The sequence below is a fragment of the Dermacentor andersoni genome, chromosome 6 (assembly GCF_023375885.2).
Source record: "Dermacentor andersoni chromosome 6, qqDerAnde1_hic_scaffold, whole genome shotgun sequence".
Taxonomy (NCBI): Eukaryota; Metazoa; Arthropoda; class Arachnida; order Ixodida; family Ixodidae; genus Dermacentor; species Dermacentor andersoni.
In genome coordinates this window covers 22,729,252-22,743,008 of record NC_092819.1, presented here as the reverse complement: position 1 = coordinate 22,743,008, position 13,757 = coordinate 22,729,252, and the positions used below count along the sequence as shown (strand labels likewise).

At 46.7% G+C, this 13,757-nt stretch overlaps 1 protein-coding gene and 1 long non-coding RNA gene across 2 annotated transcripts in view; one reads left to right on the top strand and one right to left on the bottom strand.

Annotated features, from left to right (window-relative positions):
• Positions 1 to 13,757, bottom strand: part of LOC129382258 (uncharacterized) — a 147,509-nt gene that overhangs the window by 7,075 nt on the left and 126,677 nt on the right. The window lies entirely within an intron of this gene.
• The window catches only part of LOC126521364 (metabotropic glutamate receptor 3-like), a 70,466-nt gene that overhangs the window by 48,413 nt on the left and 8,296 nt on the right, over positions 1 to 13,757 (top strand). Inside the window, exons 3-5 of the mRNA XM_050170048.3 lie at positions 3,350 to 3,475; positions 3,561 to 3,721; positions 7,803 to 8,006. Coding sequence (XP_050026005.2) covers positions 3,350 to 3,475; positions 3,561 to 3,721; positions 7,803 to 8,006 — 491 coding nt within the window. The remainder of the gene's footprint in view (positions 1 to 3,349; positions 3,476 to 3,560; positions 3,722 to 7,802; positions 8,007 to 13,757) is intronic.

The window sequence follows — 13,757 nt, the reverse complement described above, 5'->3', positions numbered from 1 at the left end:
ACTTCAGGTCGATGATTGCGCCGTGTTGGTTCAGGAAGTCCATGCCGAGTATGACGTCTCGTGAACACTGTTGCAGGATAACGAAGGTGGCAGGGTAAGTCCGGTCATGAATGGTAATTCTTGCCGTGCAGATTCCACTCGGCGTGATGAGGTGTCCTCCAGCGGTCCGAATTAACGGGCCTTCCCATGCAGTCTTAACTTTCTTCAATTGGGCTGCGATGGGTCCACTCATGACGGAGTAATCGGCTCCTGTGTCTACTAACGCGGTGACTGCGTGGCCGTCGAGAAGCACGTCGAGGTCGGTGGTTCTTTGTCTTGCGTTACAGTTAGGCCTTGGCGTCGGATCACGGCTGTGTCGCGTTGACCTGTGGTTGGTACGTGGCGTCGTCAGGTGGTCTTTCGTCAGCGTGTTCTTTCCTGCCAGACTTCGTCGGGACGGCGGTGTGTCGTCGTTGTTATGTCGTGGAGATAGTCTTTTCGGCGTCTTCGTCGGCGGCGGAGGATCTTCGTCAGTTCGACGAACAGCAACCGCACCTCCATCGGTTGCTGCTTTTAGTTTTCCGGATATGGGCTGACGGACCGGCCTCGGGCTGGGCCAGTGTATGGTCGGCGCTGCGGCGACAGGTAGCGGCCTGGTGACGGCGAACGGGACGGTCGTCGAGGGCTCCACTTAGTAGCGGCGAGGTAGTCGGCGATGTCACGAGGGCGTTCACCTTCCCTCGGGCGCTGTGCGTTGACGGCGAAGCCTCGCAGTCCCATCTCCCGGTATGGGCATCGGCGATACACATGGCCGGCTTCTCCGCAGTGATAGCAGAGCGGGCGGTGGTCGGGGGCTCGCCAAATGTCCGTCTTCCTCGCGTAGGTACGCTGGGTGACGGGTGGGCGTGCTGGCTGCGGCGGCGGCGGCGGACGACGGAACTGAGGCGTGACAGGGCCCTGGCGCGGTCGCGGCGGGGGACCTTGACGGCGTGCGACGGCGGCGTAGGTCATCGCTTCTGGCTGGGGCTGTGGTAATTGTGGTTGCAGCTCGGGAACTCCAAGCGATCGGTGCACCTCTTCTTTGACGATGTCGGCGATCGAAGCCACTTGGGGCTGCGACGAAGGCAGGACCTTGCGCAGTTCTTCGCGCACAATGGCCCTGATGGTCTCCTGAAGGTCGCCGGAATCTAGTCCTTGGATGGCGTACTGCGGCGTGAGCCCCTGGCGGTTATATTGCCGGGTGCGCATCTCCAGAGTTTTCTCGATCGTCGATGCCTCTGCCGAAAACTCAGCTACGGTCTTCGGCGGGTTACGAATAAGTCCTGCGAAAAGTTCTTGCTTGACGCCCCGCATCAGGAAGCGGACCTTTTTCTCTTCTGACATTTCCGGGTCGGCGTGCCGGAAAAGACGGGCCATCTCTTCCGTGAAGATCGCGATCGTCTCGTTTGGCAGCTGCACTCTGGTTTCTAGTAGTGCTTGGGCTCGCTCTTTTCGCACGACGCTTGTAAACGTTTGCAAGAAGCCGCTTCGGAACAGGTCCCACGTCGTTAAGGTGGCTTCTCGATTCTCGAACCAGGTCCTGGCGGCGTCTTCCAGTGCGAAATAGACATGCCGCAGCTTGTCGTCGCTGTCCCAACTGTTAAACGTAGCGACCCTCTCATACGTCTCTAGCCAGGTTTCCGGGTCCTCAAATGTTGATCCGCGGAACGTCGGAGGTTCCCTGGGCTGCTTCAGCACGATGGGGGACGCTGGGGCTGCCATTGGGGTTGCCTTGTCCACAATCTTCTTGGTCTTCTCAGGTAGAAGTCCGTGCTCCGGGGGCAGCTGTTGAAGACGGCGGCTTGCTCGATGCTCCGGGACTACGTTGGTGTTCTCTTTGCGGTCCGGGCTTGGTTCACGGCTTGTCGGGGGCGTCCGGTACATGAAAGAAAAGCACCTCCACCAGATGTCACGTAGTGGTGACGTTCAAGAACACAGTAGCAATACTGTGAAGAACAAAACTAACTTTTATTGGGCGAACCTGTGCCCACAAAAACAGGCTACACTTATAGCACAACGATAGCGGCGAACACTGTCGGCGATCGTCGAAAATCTGATCAGCGGGTCAAGCGCGTCGGCTTCTATACAGCAGTCGTCGAATGTTCCAGACTAATCGCTGGGACCCGCGCGTATTCCACAATGTTCTACGCCATTCGCGTCAGGCGATGAAATCAGATAACATAAGGTTCGGCGACAACAGACAGCCGGGTAGAAGCATAGATAACTTTCCAGAAACGTCGGATACATGCAGGCGCGTCCGTCGCTGTGCGATTACAGTTGTTAAGCGGCGAAACGTGGTCGCCCGATAAAGATAAGTACACGTGTCAATAATAACAGCAACACCCTTATTTTACATGACCAGGAACTACCGCATATTATCATTAGTCACATTGTCTTGTCTCGCTGTCTGATCCCTTCACCTTAAGAAGAAGCTTTTGCTCGCGTGTTCCTATCTAAATACATGTAGAAGAAGAATTCGTTTTTCTCGACAACCACTGCACCAAATTCAACGAAGTTTGTTGCATTTGAAAGAAAAACTTAATATCTAGTGACTGATCGTTTCAAATTTTTATTTGTTTAGGCCGTAATTCTTTAATTACAAATTGGCAAACATCGATAATTTTCAGAAAACGAGACTGTCAAGTTTACAACTCTGTCACTCAGCAATTAAAAATGATATCACAATTCTGTGAATTGCATCTAATAGTACACCTAAAGCGGAAAAAACTGATATGTTACACGTGAGTCAAAAAATAATTTAGTTATAGTTATATGAAAATACAGCTTTTGCCGAACCCTTGTACACAACGTAACAAATTCACGTAAGATACAAAATGACATATGGAACTTCTCCACTTTCAGTGATATAATGGGTGCCGTTTACAGAACCGCGATATCTATTCTTGATGCAGAGCTATTAATTTGTAAACTTTGTGCTTCTATATATTTCAAACTTTCGTATCTTTGAAAATCTTTTAACAAAATTCAGGCCTTAAATCGAAACTCCGCTTCCAGCAGTCACTAGAATTTAACTTTCTCTCTCAAATGCAATAAATTTCGTTAACATCGGTACAGGGGTTATCTCACAAAAACGTTCTTGCGTTTTACATGTATTTGAATAGGCCGCGTCGGAATTTGGCCCGAGCTAAAGCTTCCGCTTAAGAACTTCTTAAAGCGCAGCGAAGACACGGGACAGAAGAAACGACGGTGCAAGGCGCTTCTGCCGCGTCTTTTCGTTGCGCTTTAAGAAAGTTCTCAAGATTAACGACGACCAACTTAGCCCGTTCGTTCATCTCGCTCTCTCACTTTACGATCTCCCTTCGGTTTCCAGGCGTCTACCTGTACGACACCTGCGGGAGCGACAACGTGGCCCTGCGACAGAGCGTGCGCGTCATCCACCAGGCGGGACACGTGCGCTCCATGGCCTGCCCCACCACGAGGGTACCGCCCGTGTTCGGTTAGTGGCCCATATATACTATACGCCGCCGTTGCATCATCATCGCTTGCGCTATAACGTTTCCCATCCGCGTCGTCGAACGCAGGTGCCATACTGCAGGGCGAACTGGATGCCGTCGAGACGGCGGCCAAGACGCTCGCCTCCTTCTCCATACCCGCGGTGGCCGCCAGGGACGTTCCAGCCGACAGCGTCCGCAGGCTGCGCAACCTCTACAGCACCGCGCCGGCGGCCACTTCGCTCGCAAGGGTTGGTCTCGGTTGACGAGGGAGATACGCTTTATTGAACAATCCCGGTTAGGGTAATGATCGAGCCCCTAGCTCGAAAAACTCGCTAGTCGCTCGCATCATTGCCGATCCGACGTAAACGGCGAGTCATACCGTTCGTGTCAGGTGGATGTGGCCTGAGTCAGCCACTCGGCGGTGGGGGTCAGGGTGAGTTGAGTTTCGGTGTACCTTATTAATACCGGCCGAGAACTATTCCGTATAGGGAGTGGTACAAGACCTCACTCCCCCGCCTATCAAAGTGCAAATACTGCAACGGGCACGCCAACACAACATACAATCCATGGGAATGTGGACCCCTACTTCCGTCACTTCTCTTAGATAACAATAGCGACGAAAAAAAGAAGAAAAAGAAAGGCAAGGAGGTTAGCCTGAACGAAAAATACGGTTTGCTACCCTGCACTGAGAGACGGGGGAGGTAGAAAGATAAGAATAAAGCAGAGAGTGAGAGAGAGCACGTGCACAAACTATCACAGCCTGTTACGAGCACCACACGCAATCACAGCAAACGACTAATCATCGACCAGTAGTCACAGGAATCACAGCAAATGACTAGTAACGCGAGTCAGTGCTAAAGTCCCTTGTGGACGTATGTTGTCCTTCAAGATAGCAACGATGCATTCGAAGCCCTCTGCTGCGACGGCTTTTAGGTCGCTAAAATGATTCGTTCTGACAACGGTCTGTCATCAATGTGAGCTATGGCGAAGTCGCGAGTGATCGTCTCCGTGAAATGTATCGAGGACAGTCGCACAAAACGCGTACAATAAAAAGAACCATGTCCCTTCGCGACAGCACTTCGATGCCAGTAGCAGCTCGACACGACGGCATTAAACGCTATAGCGCAACACATTTAAAAACGATGGTACACGAACACGCGAGTGGCCTGTGCGTAACACAATAAGCCCTGCGTTTACTGAGCCTCACGGCGCACTCTGTTGCCGGAACAAATTGCTGACTCATGCCACGAATCGCGCGTGACGTGGATGAGCTGCGCCGAATCGCGCCCCGCGCGGATCGGTGCCGATGAATTATGTCACGCTGCGTTATACGGATAGAATCAGCGATTTTGTGCGCCCTTTGCACTACCTTTTAACCCTCTCTTTCTCTGTAACTTTCTTTAACTTTCTCTCTCTCCCCTTTGTTCATCCGAACAAAGGGGAGAGAGCGAAAGTAAAGAGAAAAGGAGGTCAACCGGACGAACACTCTAGAGTGGTGAAATGGGATTTTCGGGTAGGTTATGATGCATTATGGTGAACAGCGCGAGCGAGATGACGAACAGCACGACTACAGAGACAGCAAATGGGCCTGCTGCACTTCGAAAACTGCATTTGCGCGTCAATAGCTTCCAGTGCCAGCGACGGACGTGGTCATAGGCAAAGGGAATTCTCGTCTCCGAAAATGTACTTCAAGCTGCTTTAATTCTTTCACCGCAGGAGCTAGTTTCCACAAGAAATATGCGCATTACTGAAACGAGAAAATGGCAAGAGAAACTACGCAAACACCGCTGAATAAAGAAAATGAGTTTATTCGATAGGAACTGATGAGATCCGTAGTGATCAGTACGTGTAACTACCATGCTTGACTGCCTCCCCGAACTACCCGTGGAACTTAGCAAAACAGCTTTTATGCTTTCGAACAAAAAACATCATATATTCTGGGTGCTTCTAACACCGGCGGCGAGCATTCTTTATCACCCGCACCTTCCACACCACCTTGTCGAGCAACTGCACGAGAAGCTCCACCGCTGTCGCTGCGCAAGCGAAAGATGTCCATCATCACAGGTGTCCGGGCAGAGCTAGAAAGTTACTTTTGCCAGGAATTAAATTCAGCAAGGTCGAAAAAAAGTGTACGTGAACGGCAAAAAAAAAAAAAGGAGGCTAAAGCAGGACACAGAGAAATAGTTATAGTATGATATTCATGTGCGGTAAACCACGACGCTTTCAGAGTTAACGCGGCCTGTAGAGAGAGCAGCTGGTCGTCGTAACGAGGGCAGAGACATGCCAGGTGCTCGACCGAATACTGGCACCGACAACTCTGGCACCTTTGTGTATCGGCCGTTCCAAAGCGGAAGCAGTTTAGCAGCGAACAAACTGGAAAGACAAACAGCAGACAGCGCGCTGGCGTAGCGCTCTTTTATTTGTCTTCCTCTTGGTTGGTGTGTGTGTGCTGAAGCCGCTGAGCTACAACTCTCAAGGATGTCATACCAACAAGCCCAGTTTGCTTCAGCGTATATAGACATTAAATGGTTACTACGACATAGCCCAGGAACCACAAAACATGTGGAGTGACCGTGCAGCTGTTTTCACTTGCGCTCATGGCTATCAATCGCTGCAGTGTGGTTGTGAACAGTCAACCCAACTAGCAACGGAAGCTTCGCCTGCGTCACTGGGGCGTTCCTCGAAAGGAGTCTGGAAGCCTAGTAACTCCTGACGTTCGATTGACTGCTTGTCACTTCTCACATCCGAGGTGTAATGTTGTTCGTAAAAGTTTATACATTTAAGCTAAGCCAGAAGTCTCTTGCTAATGCATCAGAAGTCGAGGCTCAGGGAACGGTAGATCGAGGGCCTAGTTCGACGATCACGGTGATAGTACTTTCAATTTCCTTTGAGTTCGAACAAGAACCATAAAACACATTATCACCGCGCATGCGTGTCAATCATCCTCCGACTTAAATACGCAATTTATTTCTTTGTGATGGCAAGAGAAGTGGTGCTAATGCAGTTATCACCTTCTTTTTTGAGGGCAGATGCCTCAAAACCCAATCTGTTACGTTCCGATTTAAACCTACGCAAGACAGGACCACGATAAAAAAGTGGGTTGCACTGACATGTTCGATACTGATCATAAGATGTCCTGGCCCTGCTGTTGCTTCTATACCACCGAGCGGTGGTCTTTCAGCCTATCGTTTAGGTACCTTGCGGTTGACCAATATAGCATCGGCCACACGAGAGTGGTATCTTGTAAACCACTTGAGTTATACACGGAGCCTTCCTGTTTCACACGAACGGGAACGTTTACGATAAGTCGTGCCATCGACAATCGGACATATACGGGGCAGTTTGTCCCGGAGCTGAGAAGAAAATTGGTATGGCCGCATTTTCCCGCCACTTTCTTTAGCTGGTGGGAATTGTTGTAGCATGCATGTGGGGTAATAATGTTGCATTTTGTGGTTGTTGCTTGTGTAGGTTAAGTGAAATTCATTTGTAGTCCAGCGTTCGTGGTGCCTGGATGTGTTCTCTTAGTGTCCCCGTTTATATTGTACTGGTAACATGAATCAATGATCTTGCAACCAACTAGCCGGTTTAACTACGCTGAAAGGTGGGCGAGCGAGGTACCGTTCCAAGGGTATATGAAGGTTTTGTTATTATAAGATTAGCAGAAATGAAGGACACATTAAAAATGGATAGCTTACAAAATTTTGTCGCGCATGTTCGAGAAGTAGAGGCCGATAGATCAAAGCAACTTGTGGATAAAGAAAAATGAACCGTGGCGAAATGGAACAGATGAGACAGCCAATATTTTCGCATATGGATGAATCTTTGGTAAAACTGGCCTTGTCATCCTTGGCCTGCTACTTTTGTGCGGTGTATGGAACGACATCAAGTGTTGTAACCGCCAGCAGCGGCATTTATCGAGACGGCCACCAGCCTAGGCACTTCGCCTGAGCTCATACTTCTTACCAATCACCAAAACCGGCTTTAACAATTTGACTTCGACACATACGAAAATTAAACGGCAAGGAAAAGAGAAACAAAACAAGCGAGAAAAATTCAAGCATTAGAACTATCCGCACGATATTTCCTTTCCTGCTGCGTCTTATCTGGTTTATATGGATACATTTCAAGCAAACAAATCTAAGGTGCGTATTCGGATTACTTGTCGCAGAAAAAAACAAAATGTTGCTGCCGTTTCAGAGGTCGTTTTCACCTCTCGTCGCTTTCGTCCCATCTGCTTCGGGGGAAACCCCGTGCATTTCAGCGATGCGTACGAGTTCGAGCGTCTGCGCGAAGTCCAACGCCAGTTATGATTTTCACCGCGCGTCGCAGGCCTTGGCGAGCACACTGCGCCGGCTGGGCTGGTCGTACGTGGCCGTGATGTCAACGGCGGAGGACAGGCCCCGCGAGCTGTCGCGGGCTTTCCTGCGCGTGGCCCGCGACATGGCCATCGACATCATGAACGCCGACGCTCCCGGGGGCTTCTCCTACCAGCAGGTGCAGGAGGCGCTGGGCTCCACGAGGCAGCTCGTCCAGGTAACGAGCCAATGGAGAGAGAAAGGTCATCTTTATTCAATTTCATGGTGGTTATTCCGTCCCCTTTTGGCTGGATCAACGGGCCTACAGAACAGCTCATAATCGCACTTACGAAGCAGGAAAAAAAAAAGAGAAAAGAAAAAGGTGCAAACGCAGCTAGGAAAGGAGGAACACACAAAGCACTTAGAGTGTCCGTCTTCTCTTTCTTTCTTTTTCTTTTTTTTTTTGCGTAGAAATCCAAGCAAGACAGAGGCTTACATGAGACTGGACAGATTAAGTGATCAATAGTGGCTGTACAAGGGAAGCTTCAAGCTGGAGCCAACGTTCCGACAATAAGCTTGTCTTTGTCTAGACCCTGGTGAAGAGAATATGCCTTTGTCAGGGCTTAAAATACTAGACGAAAGCAAGTTGATTGTCGGAATGCTGGCTCCAGGTTTAAGCTTCTCTTGTTAGGCCGATGTGGATCTTGCTAGGCCAGTGGCCATGTGGTCACTGTTCTGCATAGTTTGATATTAATAACACTAGGGGCAAATATGGCAAGAGTGTCTGCAAGCGACGCCACTATATGACTATTCAGAGAGCATAGGAATGACGGGCAGCATATTCATTTCTCTGAATTTCGTCCTTGTGACTTCGAACATCCTTCTTGAAGCCGACTTGCGATCGTAAATCTGCTTCACATGGCGCTGATAAGCCTCATTTATTAAAGTATGGGTTTTTACGTGCAAAAACCACGATCTCATTATGAGGTACGCCGTAGTGGGGGTCTCCGGAATAATTTGGACCACCCGGGGTTCTTTAACGTGTACCCACATCTAAGTGCACGGGTGCTTTCGCATCTCGCCCCTATCGAAATGCGGCCACCGTGGATCCCCATTTATAGCGCTCAATTTCAACCATTACTCTGTTTTCCGCAATGTTCCTGTCAGAATAATACGAACAACATGAATGGTTCAGATTTTGAAAGAAAATAAAAGACATCTAAACTTCGCCACAGACATACTGGAAAATGTCAATATTAATTTGTGCGTTGAAAATAGCGTGATAAAGTGAATTAAGTGCGAACGTTAAACACCTGAAACGGTGCGACCCTAGCACGTAACATAATGGAACCCCAAATATCGTTCGAAGAAGCTGCAATGGTTTAATAACGAAACTATGCCAAATAATAGAGAAAAATCGATGTGCTATCCGGAATTGCTGTTGCGGTTGAATGACTGCAGCGACATATTTTCCTCTAGTGTATTTGATGGAAAACTCTATGCTTTCTTTTTATACGTCTCTTCTCATTGAGTGTGCTTCACAAGTGCTACTTGAAGATGCCATACAGACAAACCCGGTAGCTTGCCTGATAAGCTAAATCAGCGTATACGCTGACCTCCAGCGTTTTTGCGAGGGCTGAGAGAGAGAGAGAGAGAGAGAGAGAGAGAGAGAGAGAGAGAGAGAGAGAGAGAGAGATTCGCGCCCATCGCTTTATCCGGGCGCGCCATCCGGGCTTCCACGTTGATCCCAGGTCAAATAAGAAACGCACAAGGCTTTTATTGGGCTGTGAGTAGGACTTCGACTGCATTCAGTGGAGCCTGACGTCAGCACTCCAGTCTCCTGCATGTAACGTCACTTACCTTGTAGTGATCATAGTATGAACGACATATAACCTAAAAAGTAATCCTGACAACGCAAGGTATAACAGAAGTCACTATAATTGTTACACTAGGTTGATATTCGACACGGCATCATCGTCGAGTAGCAATGCCACTCGACGATGATGCCGACCCTTGGATTTAGTGGGACGTACCCATAAGCGACCACTGCTTATCTGAAAACGACGACGTGCCTTGCTTGCTGTTGGCTGGTTCCCACGTTTCCATATTTCATATGTCTATTTCATCTTAGGACACCTTTGTCAATGCAACAAGTAGCGATCACTTACCCATTACTTTTGAAATTTTGCTTTCACGTCAGGCTCCTATTGTATATTCAATATGGCAAAGACGGCTCATTAATTATAACACTTATAAATCTGATATAAATGCAGGTTTATCAGCGCTGACCACTTGTGATGAGCAATGGAGAGCTGACTCCGTGGTATCGCTTTTAAATTCTGCTATTCAGCCCGCTGAGTTTGCGGTTATGTTTGGCAGCTCGCCGTCAATCTAATCTTGGTGAAATGAAGCTTGCACACGGGATTATAGACGAAGAAAATCAGCGTGCAAAAGTCTCCAACATAATCATTCACCGAAAAATCGGATCGACTATAAATTCTATGCAGCTGTGTTCAAAAGAATCGTGGCGATAGCTAAATACGAACAAAAATATGCGCTACATTCAACTTTGTCGAAACCAGAAAGAAAATCGGCACTTTTTAGCTTTTTACGAAACAAGAAGTCTGTTTTACAGTCCGTATGGTCCCATTCTGCTATTCTACCTCCCAAAGAAGCGGCGGATTCACTAAATGAGATCGCGAAAGGGCTTGACGCACGCTTTTCTTCACAGTGTCCTAGACCTATAAGGTTTAAAAGTTGGCATCTGAGTTTGTAAAAGTTTCCATGTAAGAATTATCCGATGTCATCTTAACTACACATCAATCGGCTCCTGCACTAGACGGTATCACAACTACAATGATTACATTATTATTTAACTCTTTCCCAAATGAACTCTTGAATATAGTTAACTGTTCACTACAATATACATGGATTCCGACCTCTTGGAAAATTGCGAAAATCGTGCTATAATTTAAAAATAAAAACCTCGGATATATCTTGAACAACATTCGGCCAGTTGCCCTTACTTCGAATCCAGTCAAAACTGTAGAAAAAGTAATCCATGTCGGGCTCAATGACTCCACTTCTTCTCAGGGTATTCTGAGCTCGAGACAGATAGGATTTAGGCCTCAGTGTTCCATATGGTTAGCTCACGTTGATTTAGAAAGCCGCATTCGACTCGCAGTACTATCAGGAGATGTATAAGCATTGGTAACTTTATATATTGCAAAAGCATATGACAATATCGAATTTTAGTAAAGTAGTAAGTAAGATGTCCGAAGATTAGTAAGATGTCCTGTTCCAGACTATCTAGTGGCCTGGATACAAGAGTTCCTTTCGGGTAGAGCACTCTTTTGTCTCAAGGATGGAGTGACCTCGGGTACCTATAAACAGACGAGAGGCATACCACAGGGATCTTTCACCACTTTTGTTTAATATTCTGTTATCTTCTTTAACAATTCATCAGAATGTGCAACTATCTATATGCTGATGACGTTGCATTTTTCTGCTCATCACGGAATATCAATACGTTACACCAAATTTTGCAATCATATTTGTCTGAACTAGAGTCCTGGCTGGACGAACTGTCCTTTTCGCTTAACGTCAAGAAATGCTCGTTACTTATGTTTCCATTGTCAAATCCCGTTTTTATTTCTCTTCATTACCGAAACAAACCGATACTGCAAGTTGCAGCCTTGAAGTAATTAGGGATAACTTATGATGGTAAGCTAAACTGGCAGCAACAAATCGAATCAAATGCTAGGAAAGGGGAACGTGCAATGGCATTGTTGCACCGGTTCAGTAATAAAAACACAAGGATGCGTAGAGCGACGTTCCTTATGATTTATAAACTTTACGTCCGCCCAATTGTCGAATACTGGCTGTGTTCTTATTTCAGAATTAACACGGCAAGCTGGGCGAGTTGGTGACTGAACATGTTCCTATGGGTGGGCAGAGCATTGTGTACTTCCTCTCGTCTTTCGTCCGGGTGCGCTGCCCACCCATATGAACGTGTTCTTTTTTCAGGATGTGCAGCATACAAACTACGACCTTTATTTAATATTACTACAAAGGCAAGCGCTACGCCTCTGCCTTGGGCTGCCAAGTTTCGTGGCAAACGATGTACTTTATTTGGAGTCTGGAATTATTCAACTTGAATCCAGATTTAAGCAACTTACTGTCCTGACCTTCCTGAAGCTTTGAGACGCATCCATCTTCCATTTGCCACCCGTTTTCATCAATTCTCCTGAATTATTTTTCACAACAGGTTGGCGGCGTTATCAACAGTCACAGGTTGTTTTTGTTCAGGGGTTGTTATCGAAACTTCAAGTTCGTCTGCCGAACCTGATTTCTCCAAAATCTAATTCGTTCAAGGTAAAACTGATCTTCGATGATATTTTTCCAAAACACGCGAAATTTCTTCAGGCGCGCATACTTGAAGGTCTCCTTCAAGATCATCTTAATCAATTTTTGTCTCACTTAATAAATTCAACGGACGCATCACAAAATTTAGAGAAGGCCGGTGTTGGCATCTTTTCAATTCAACTTAACTGGTCTTTTGCTCTCCGTTTCGCCGATTACACTCCAATATTCCTTGTTGAATTCTTGGCGATGATTTTGGCCATCCGAAAATTGGGTCCACAGATATCTAAGGTAATAGTGGTTGCAGACGCACTTTCGGTCTGTACGCATTTAACTTCAACTAATCAGTCACACCTGTTGAGTATATTTTCGACTCCTGTACCAGACAATTTGTCTGAAGTCCGCTTTGTCTGGGTCCCCAGACACTAGTGGAATCTTTTTAAATGAATCAGCTGACTCGCTCGCGTCGTCATCGCTAAATGGTCTGGTCTTAAATGTTCTTCCCGATTTCTCTTTTATAACAGGAGCCAGATTCAAACGCCTTTTATTGTTGACTTGTAATGAATCATCCATACTTCCTGCACATGATATTCAACATCTAAAACTTCAGTGGAACACGAGCAAATGCCTTTCACGCCAATGCGACGTGACGCTAGCAAGTTTTCGCTGTCGAGTTTCAGCCTAAATTTTTACCTACATAGATCTGGTCTATCCATAACTAGCCTCTGTTCTTTTTGTAATGAGCCAGAAACTATTGACCATTTCTTCCTTTCTTGCCGCCGCTTCTCCTCCTTTTGCAAAATGTTCCTCATTTGTCAAACTAGAAAAGTAGGTTTAGCACTTACAACACCAAACATTTTGTATTTTGGTGCCTGTCATTTAGGCACAAGCCATTGTTCGATGATTAGTGCTCTGCACAAGCTCATTGAAATATCCGGAAGGTTACGCTGCTAGGATACCGACCATGGGGCATTTCATTTTATTGTTATTATTTTTCTTTAGCTTCTCAGTTTAATTTTATTTTTATTTATTTAGTTGATGTATAGGTACTCACAAAATCGGTGTCATCCGCTAATTGCCAAGTGATTCGTTCTAAATGTTTGCCTTTAACCCTTTTGATATGTTGTTGCGTGTTCGTTTCATTCTATACACTGTGGCCAATCCCTCTCGTGGGTACGAGTCATGTTATGAGGCAACAACGACAATAACAATATGTTGGCCAGTGCTTGCTACCTTTGTAAATACACCCTGTAGATAGTATCCCTACTGTGCTTCCGCGTAAATTTCTTGGCGGTATCTTTCTGAATGAAAAAAACAGAAGAAAAAGAAAACATGCTGAAGAGGGTTACCTCAAATACTTGTGAGTCGGTAGGTAAAAATTACCTTGCCTACCCAAAATTCTGCCGTTACATGTCCGGGCAAAAACCTGGCTCAGGTATGGCTTTTGGTTGCACCAGAGTGGCGATTTGTGTGAGTTGGTCATGATGTCTATACCCGTGTCTCTGAGCACAATATATATATATATATATATATATATATATATATATATATATATATATATATATATATATATATATTAGTTTGCTTTTCGGTTCGGTTACACACCGTGGTCGGTAAAAGAGGAACT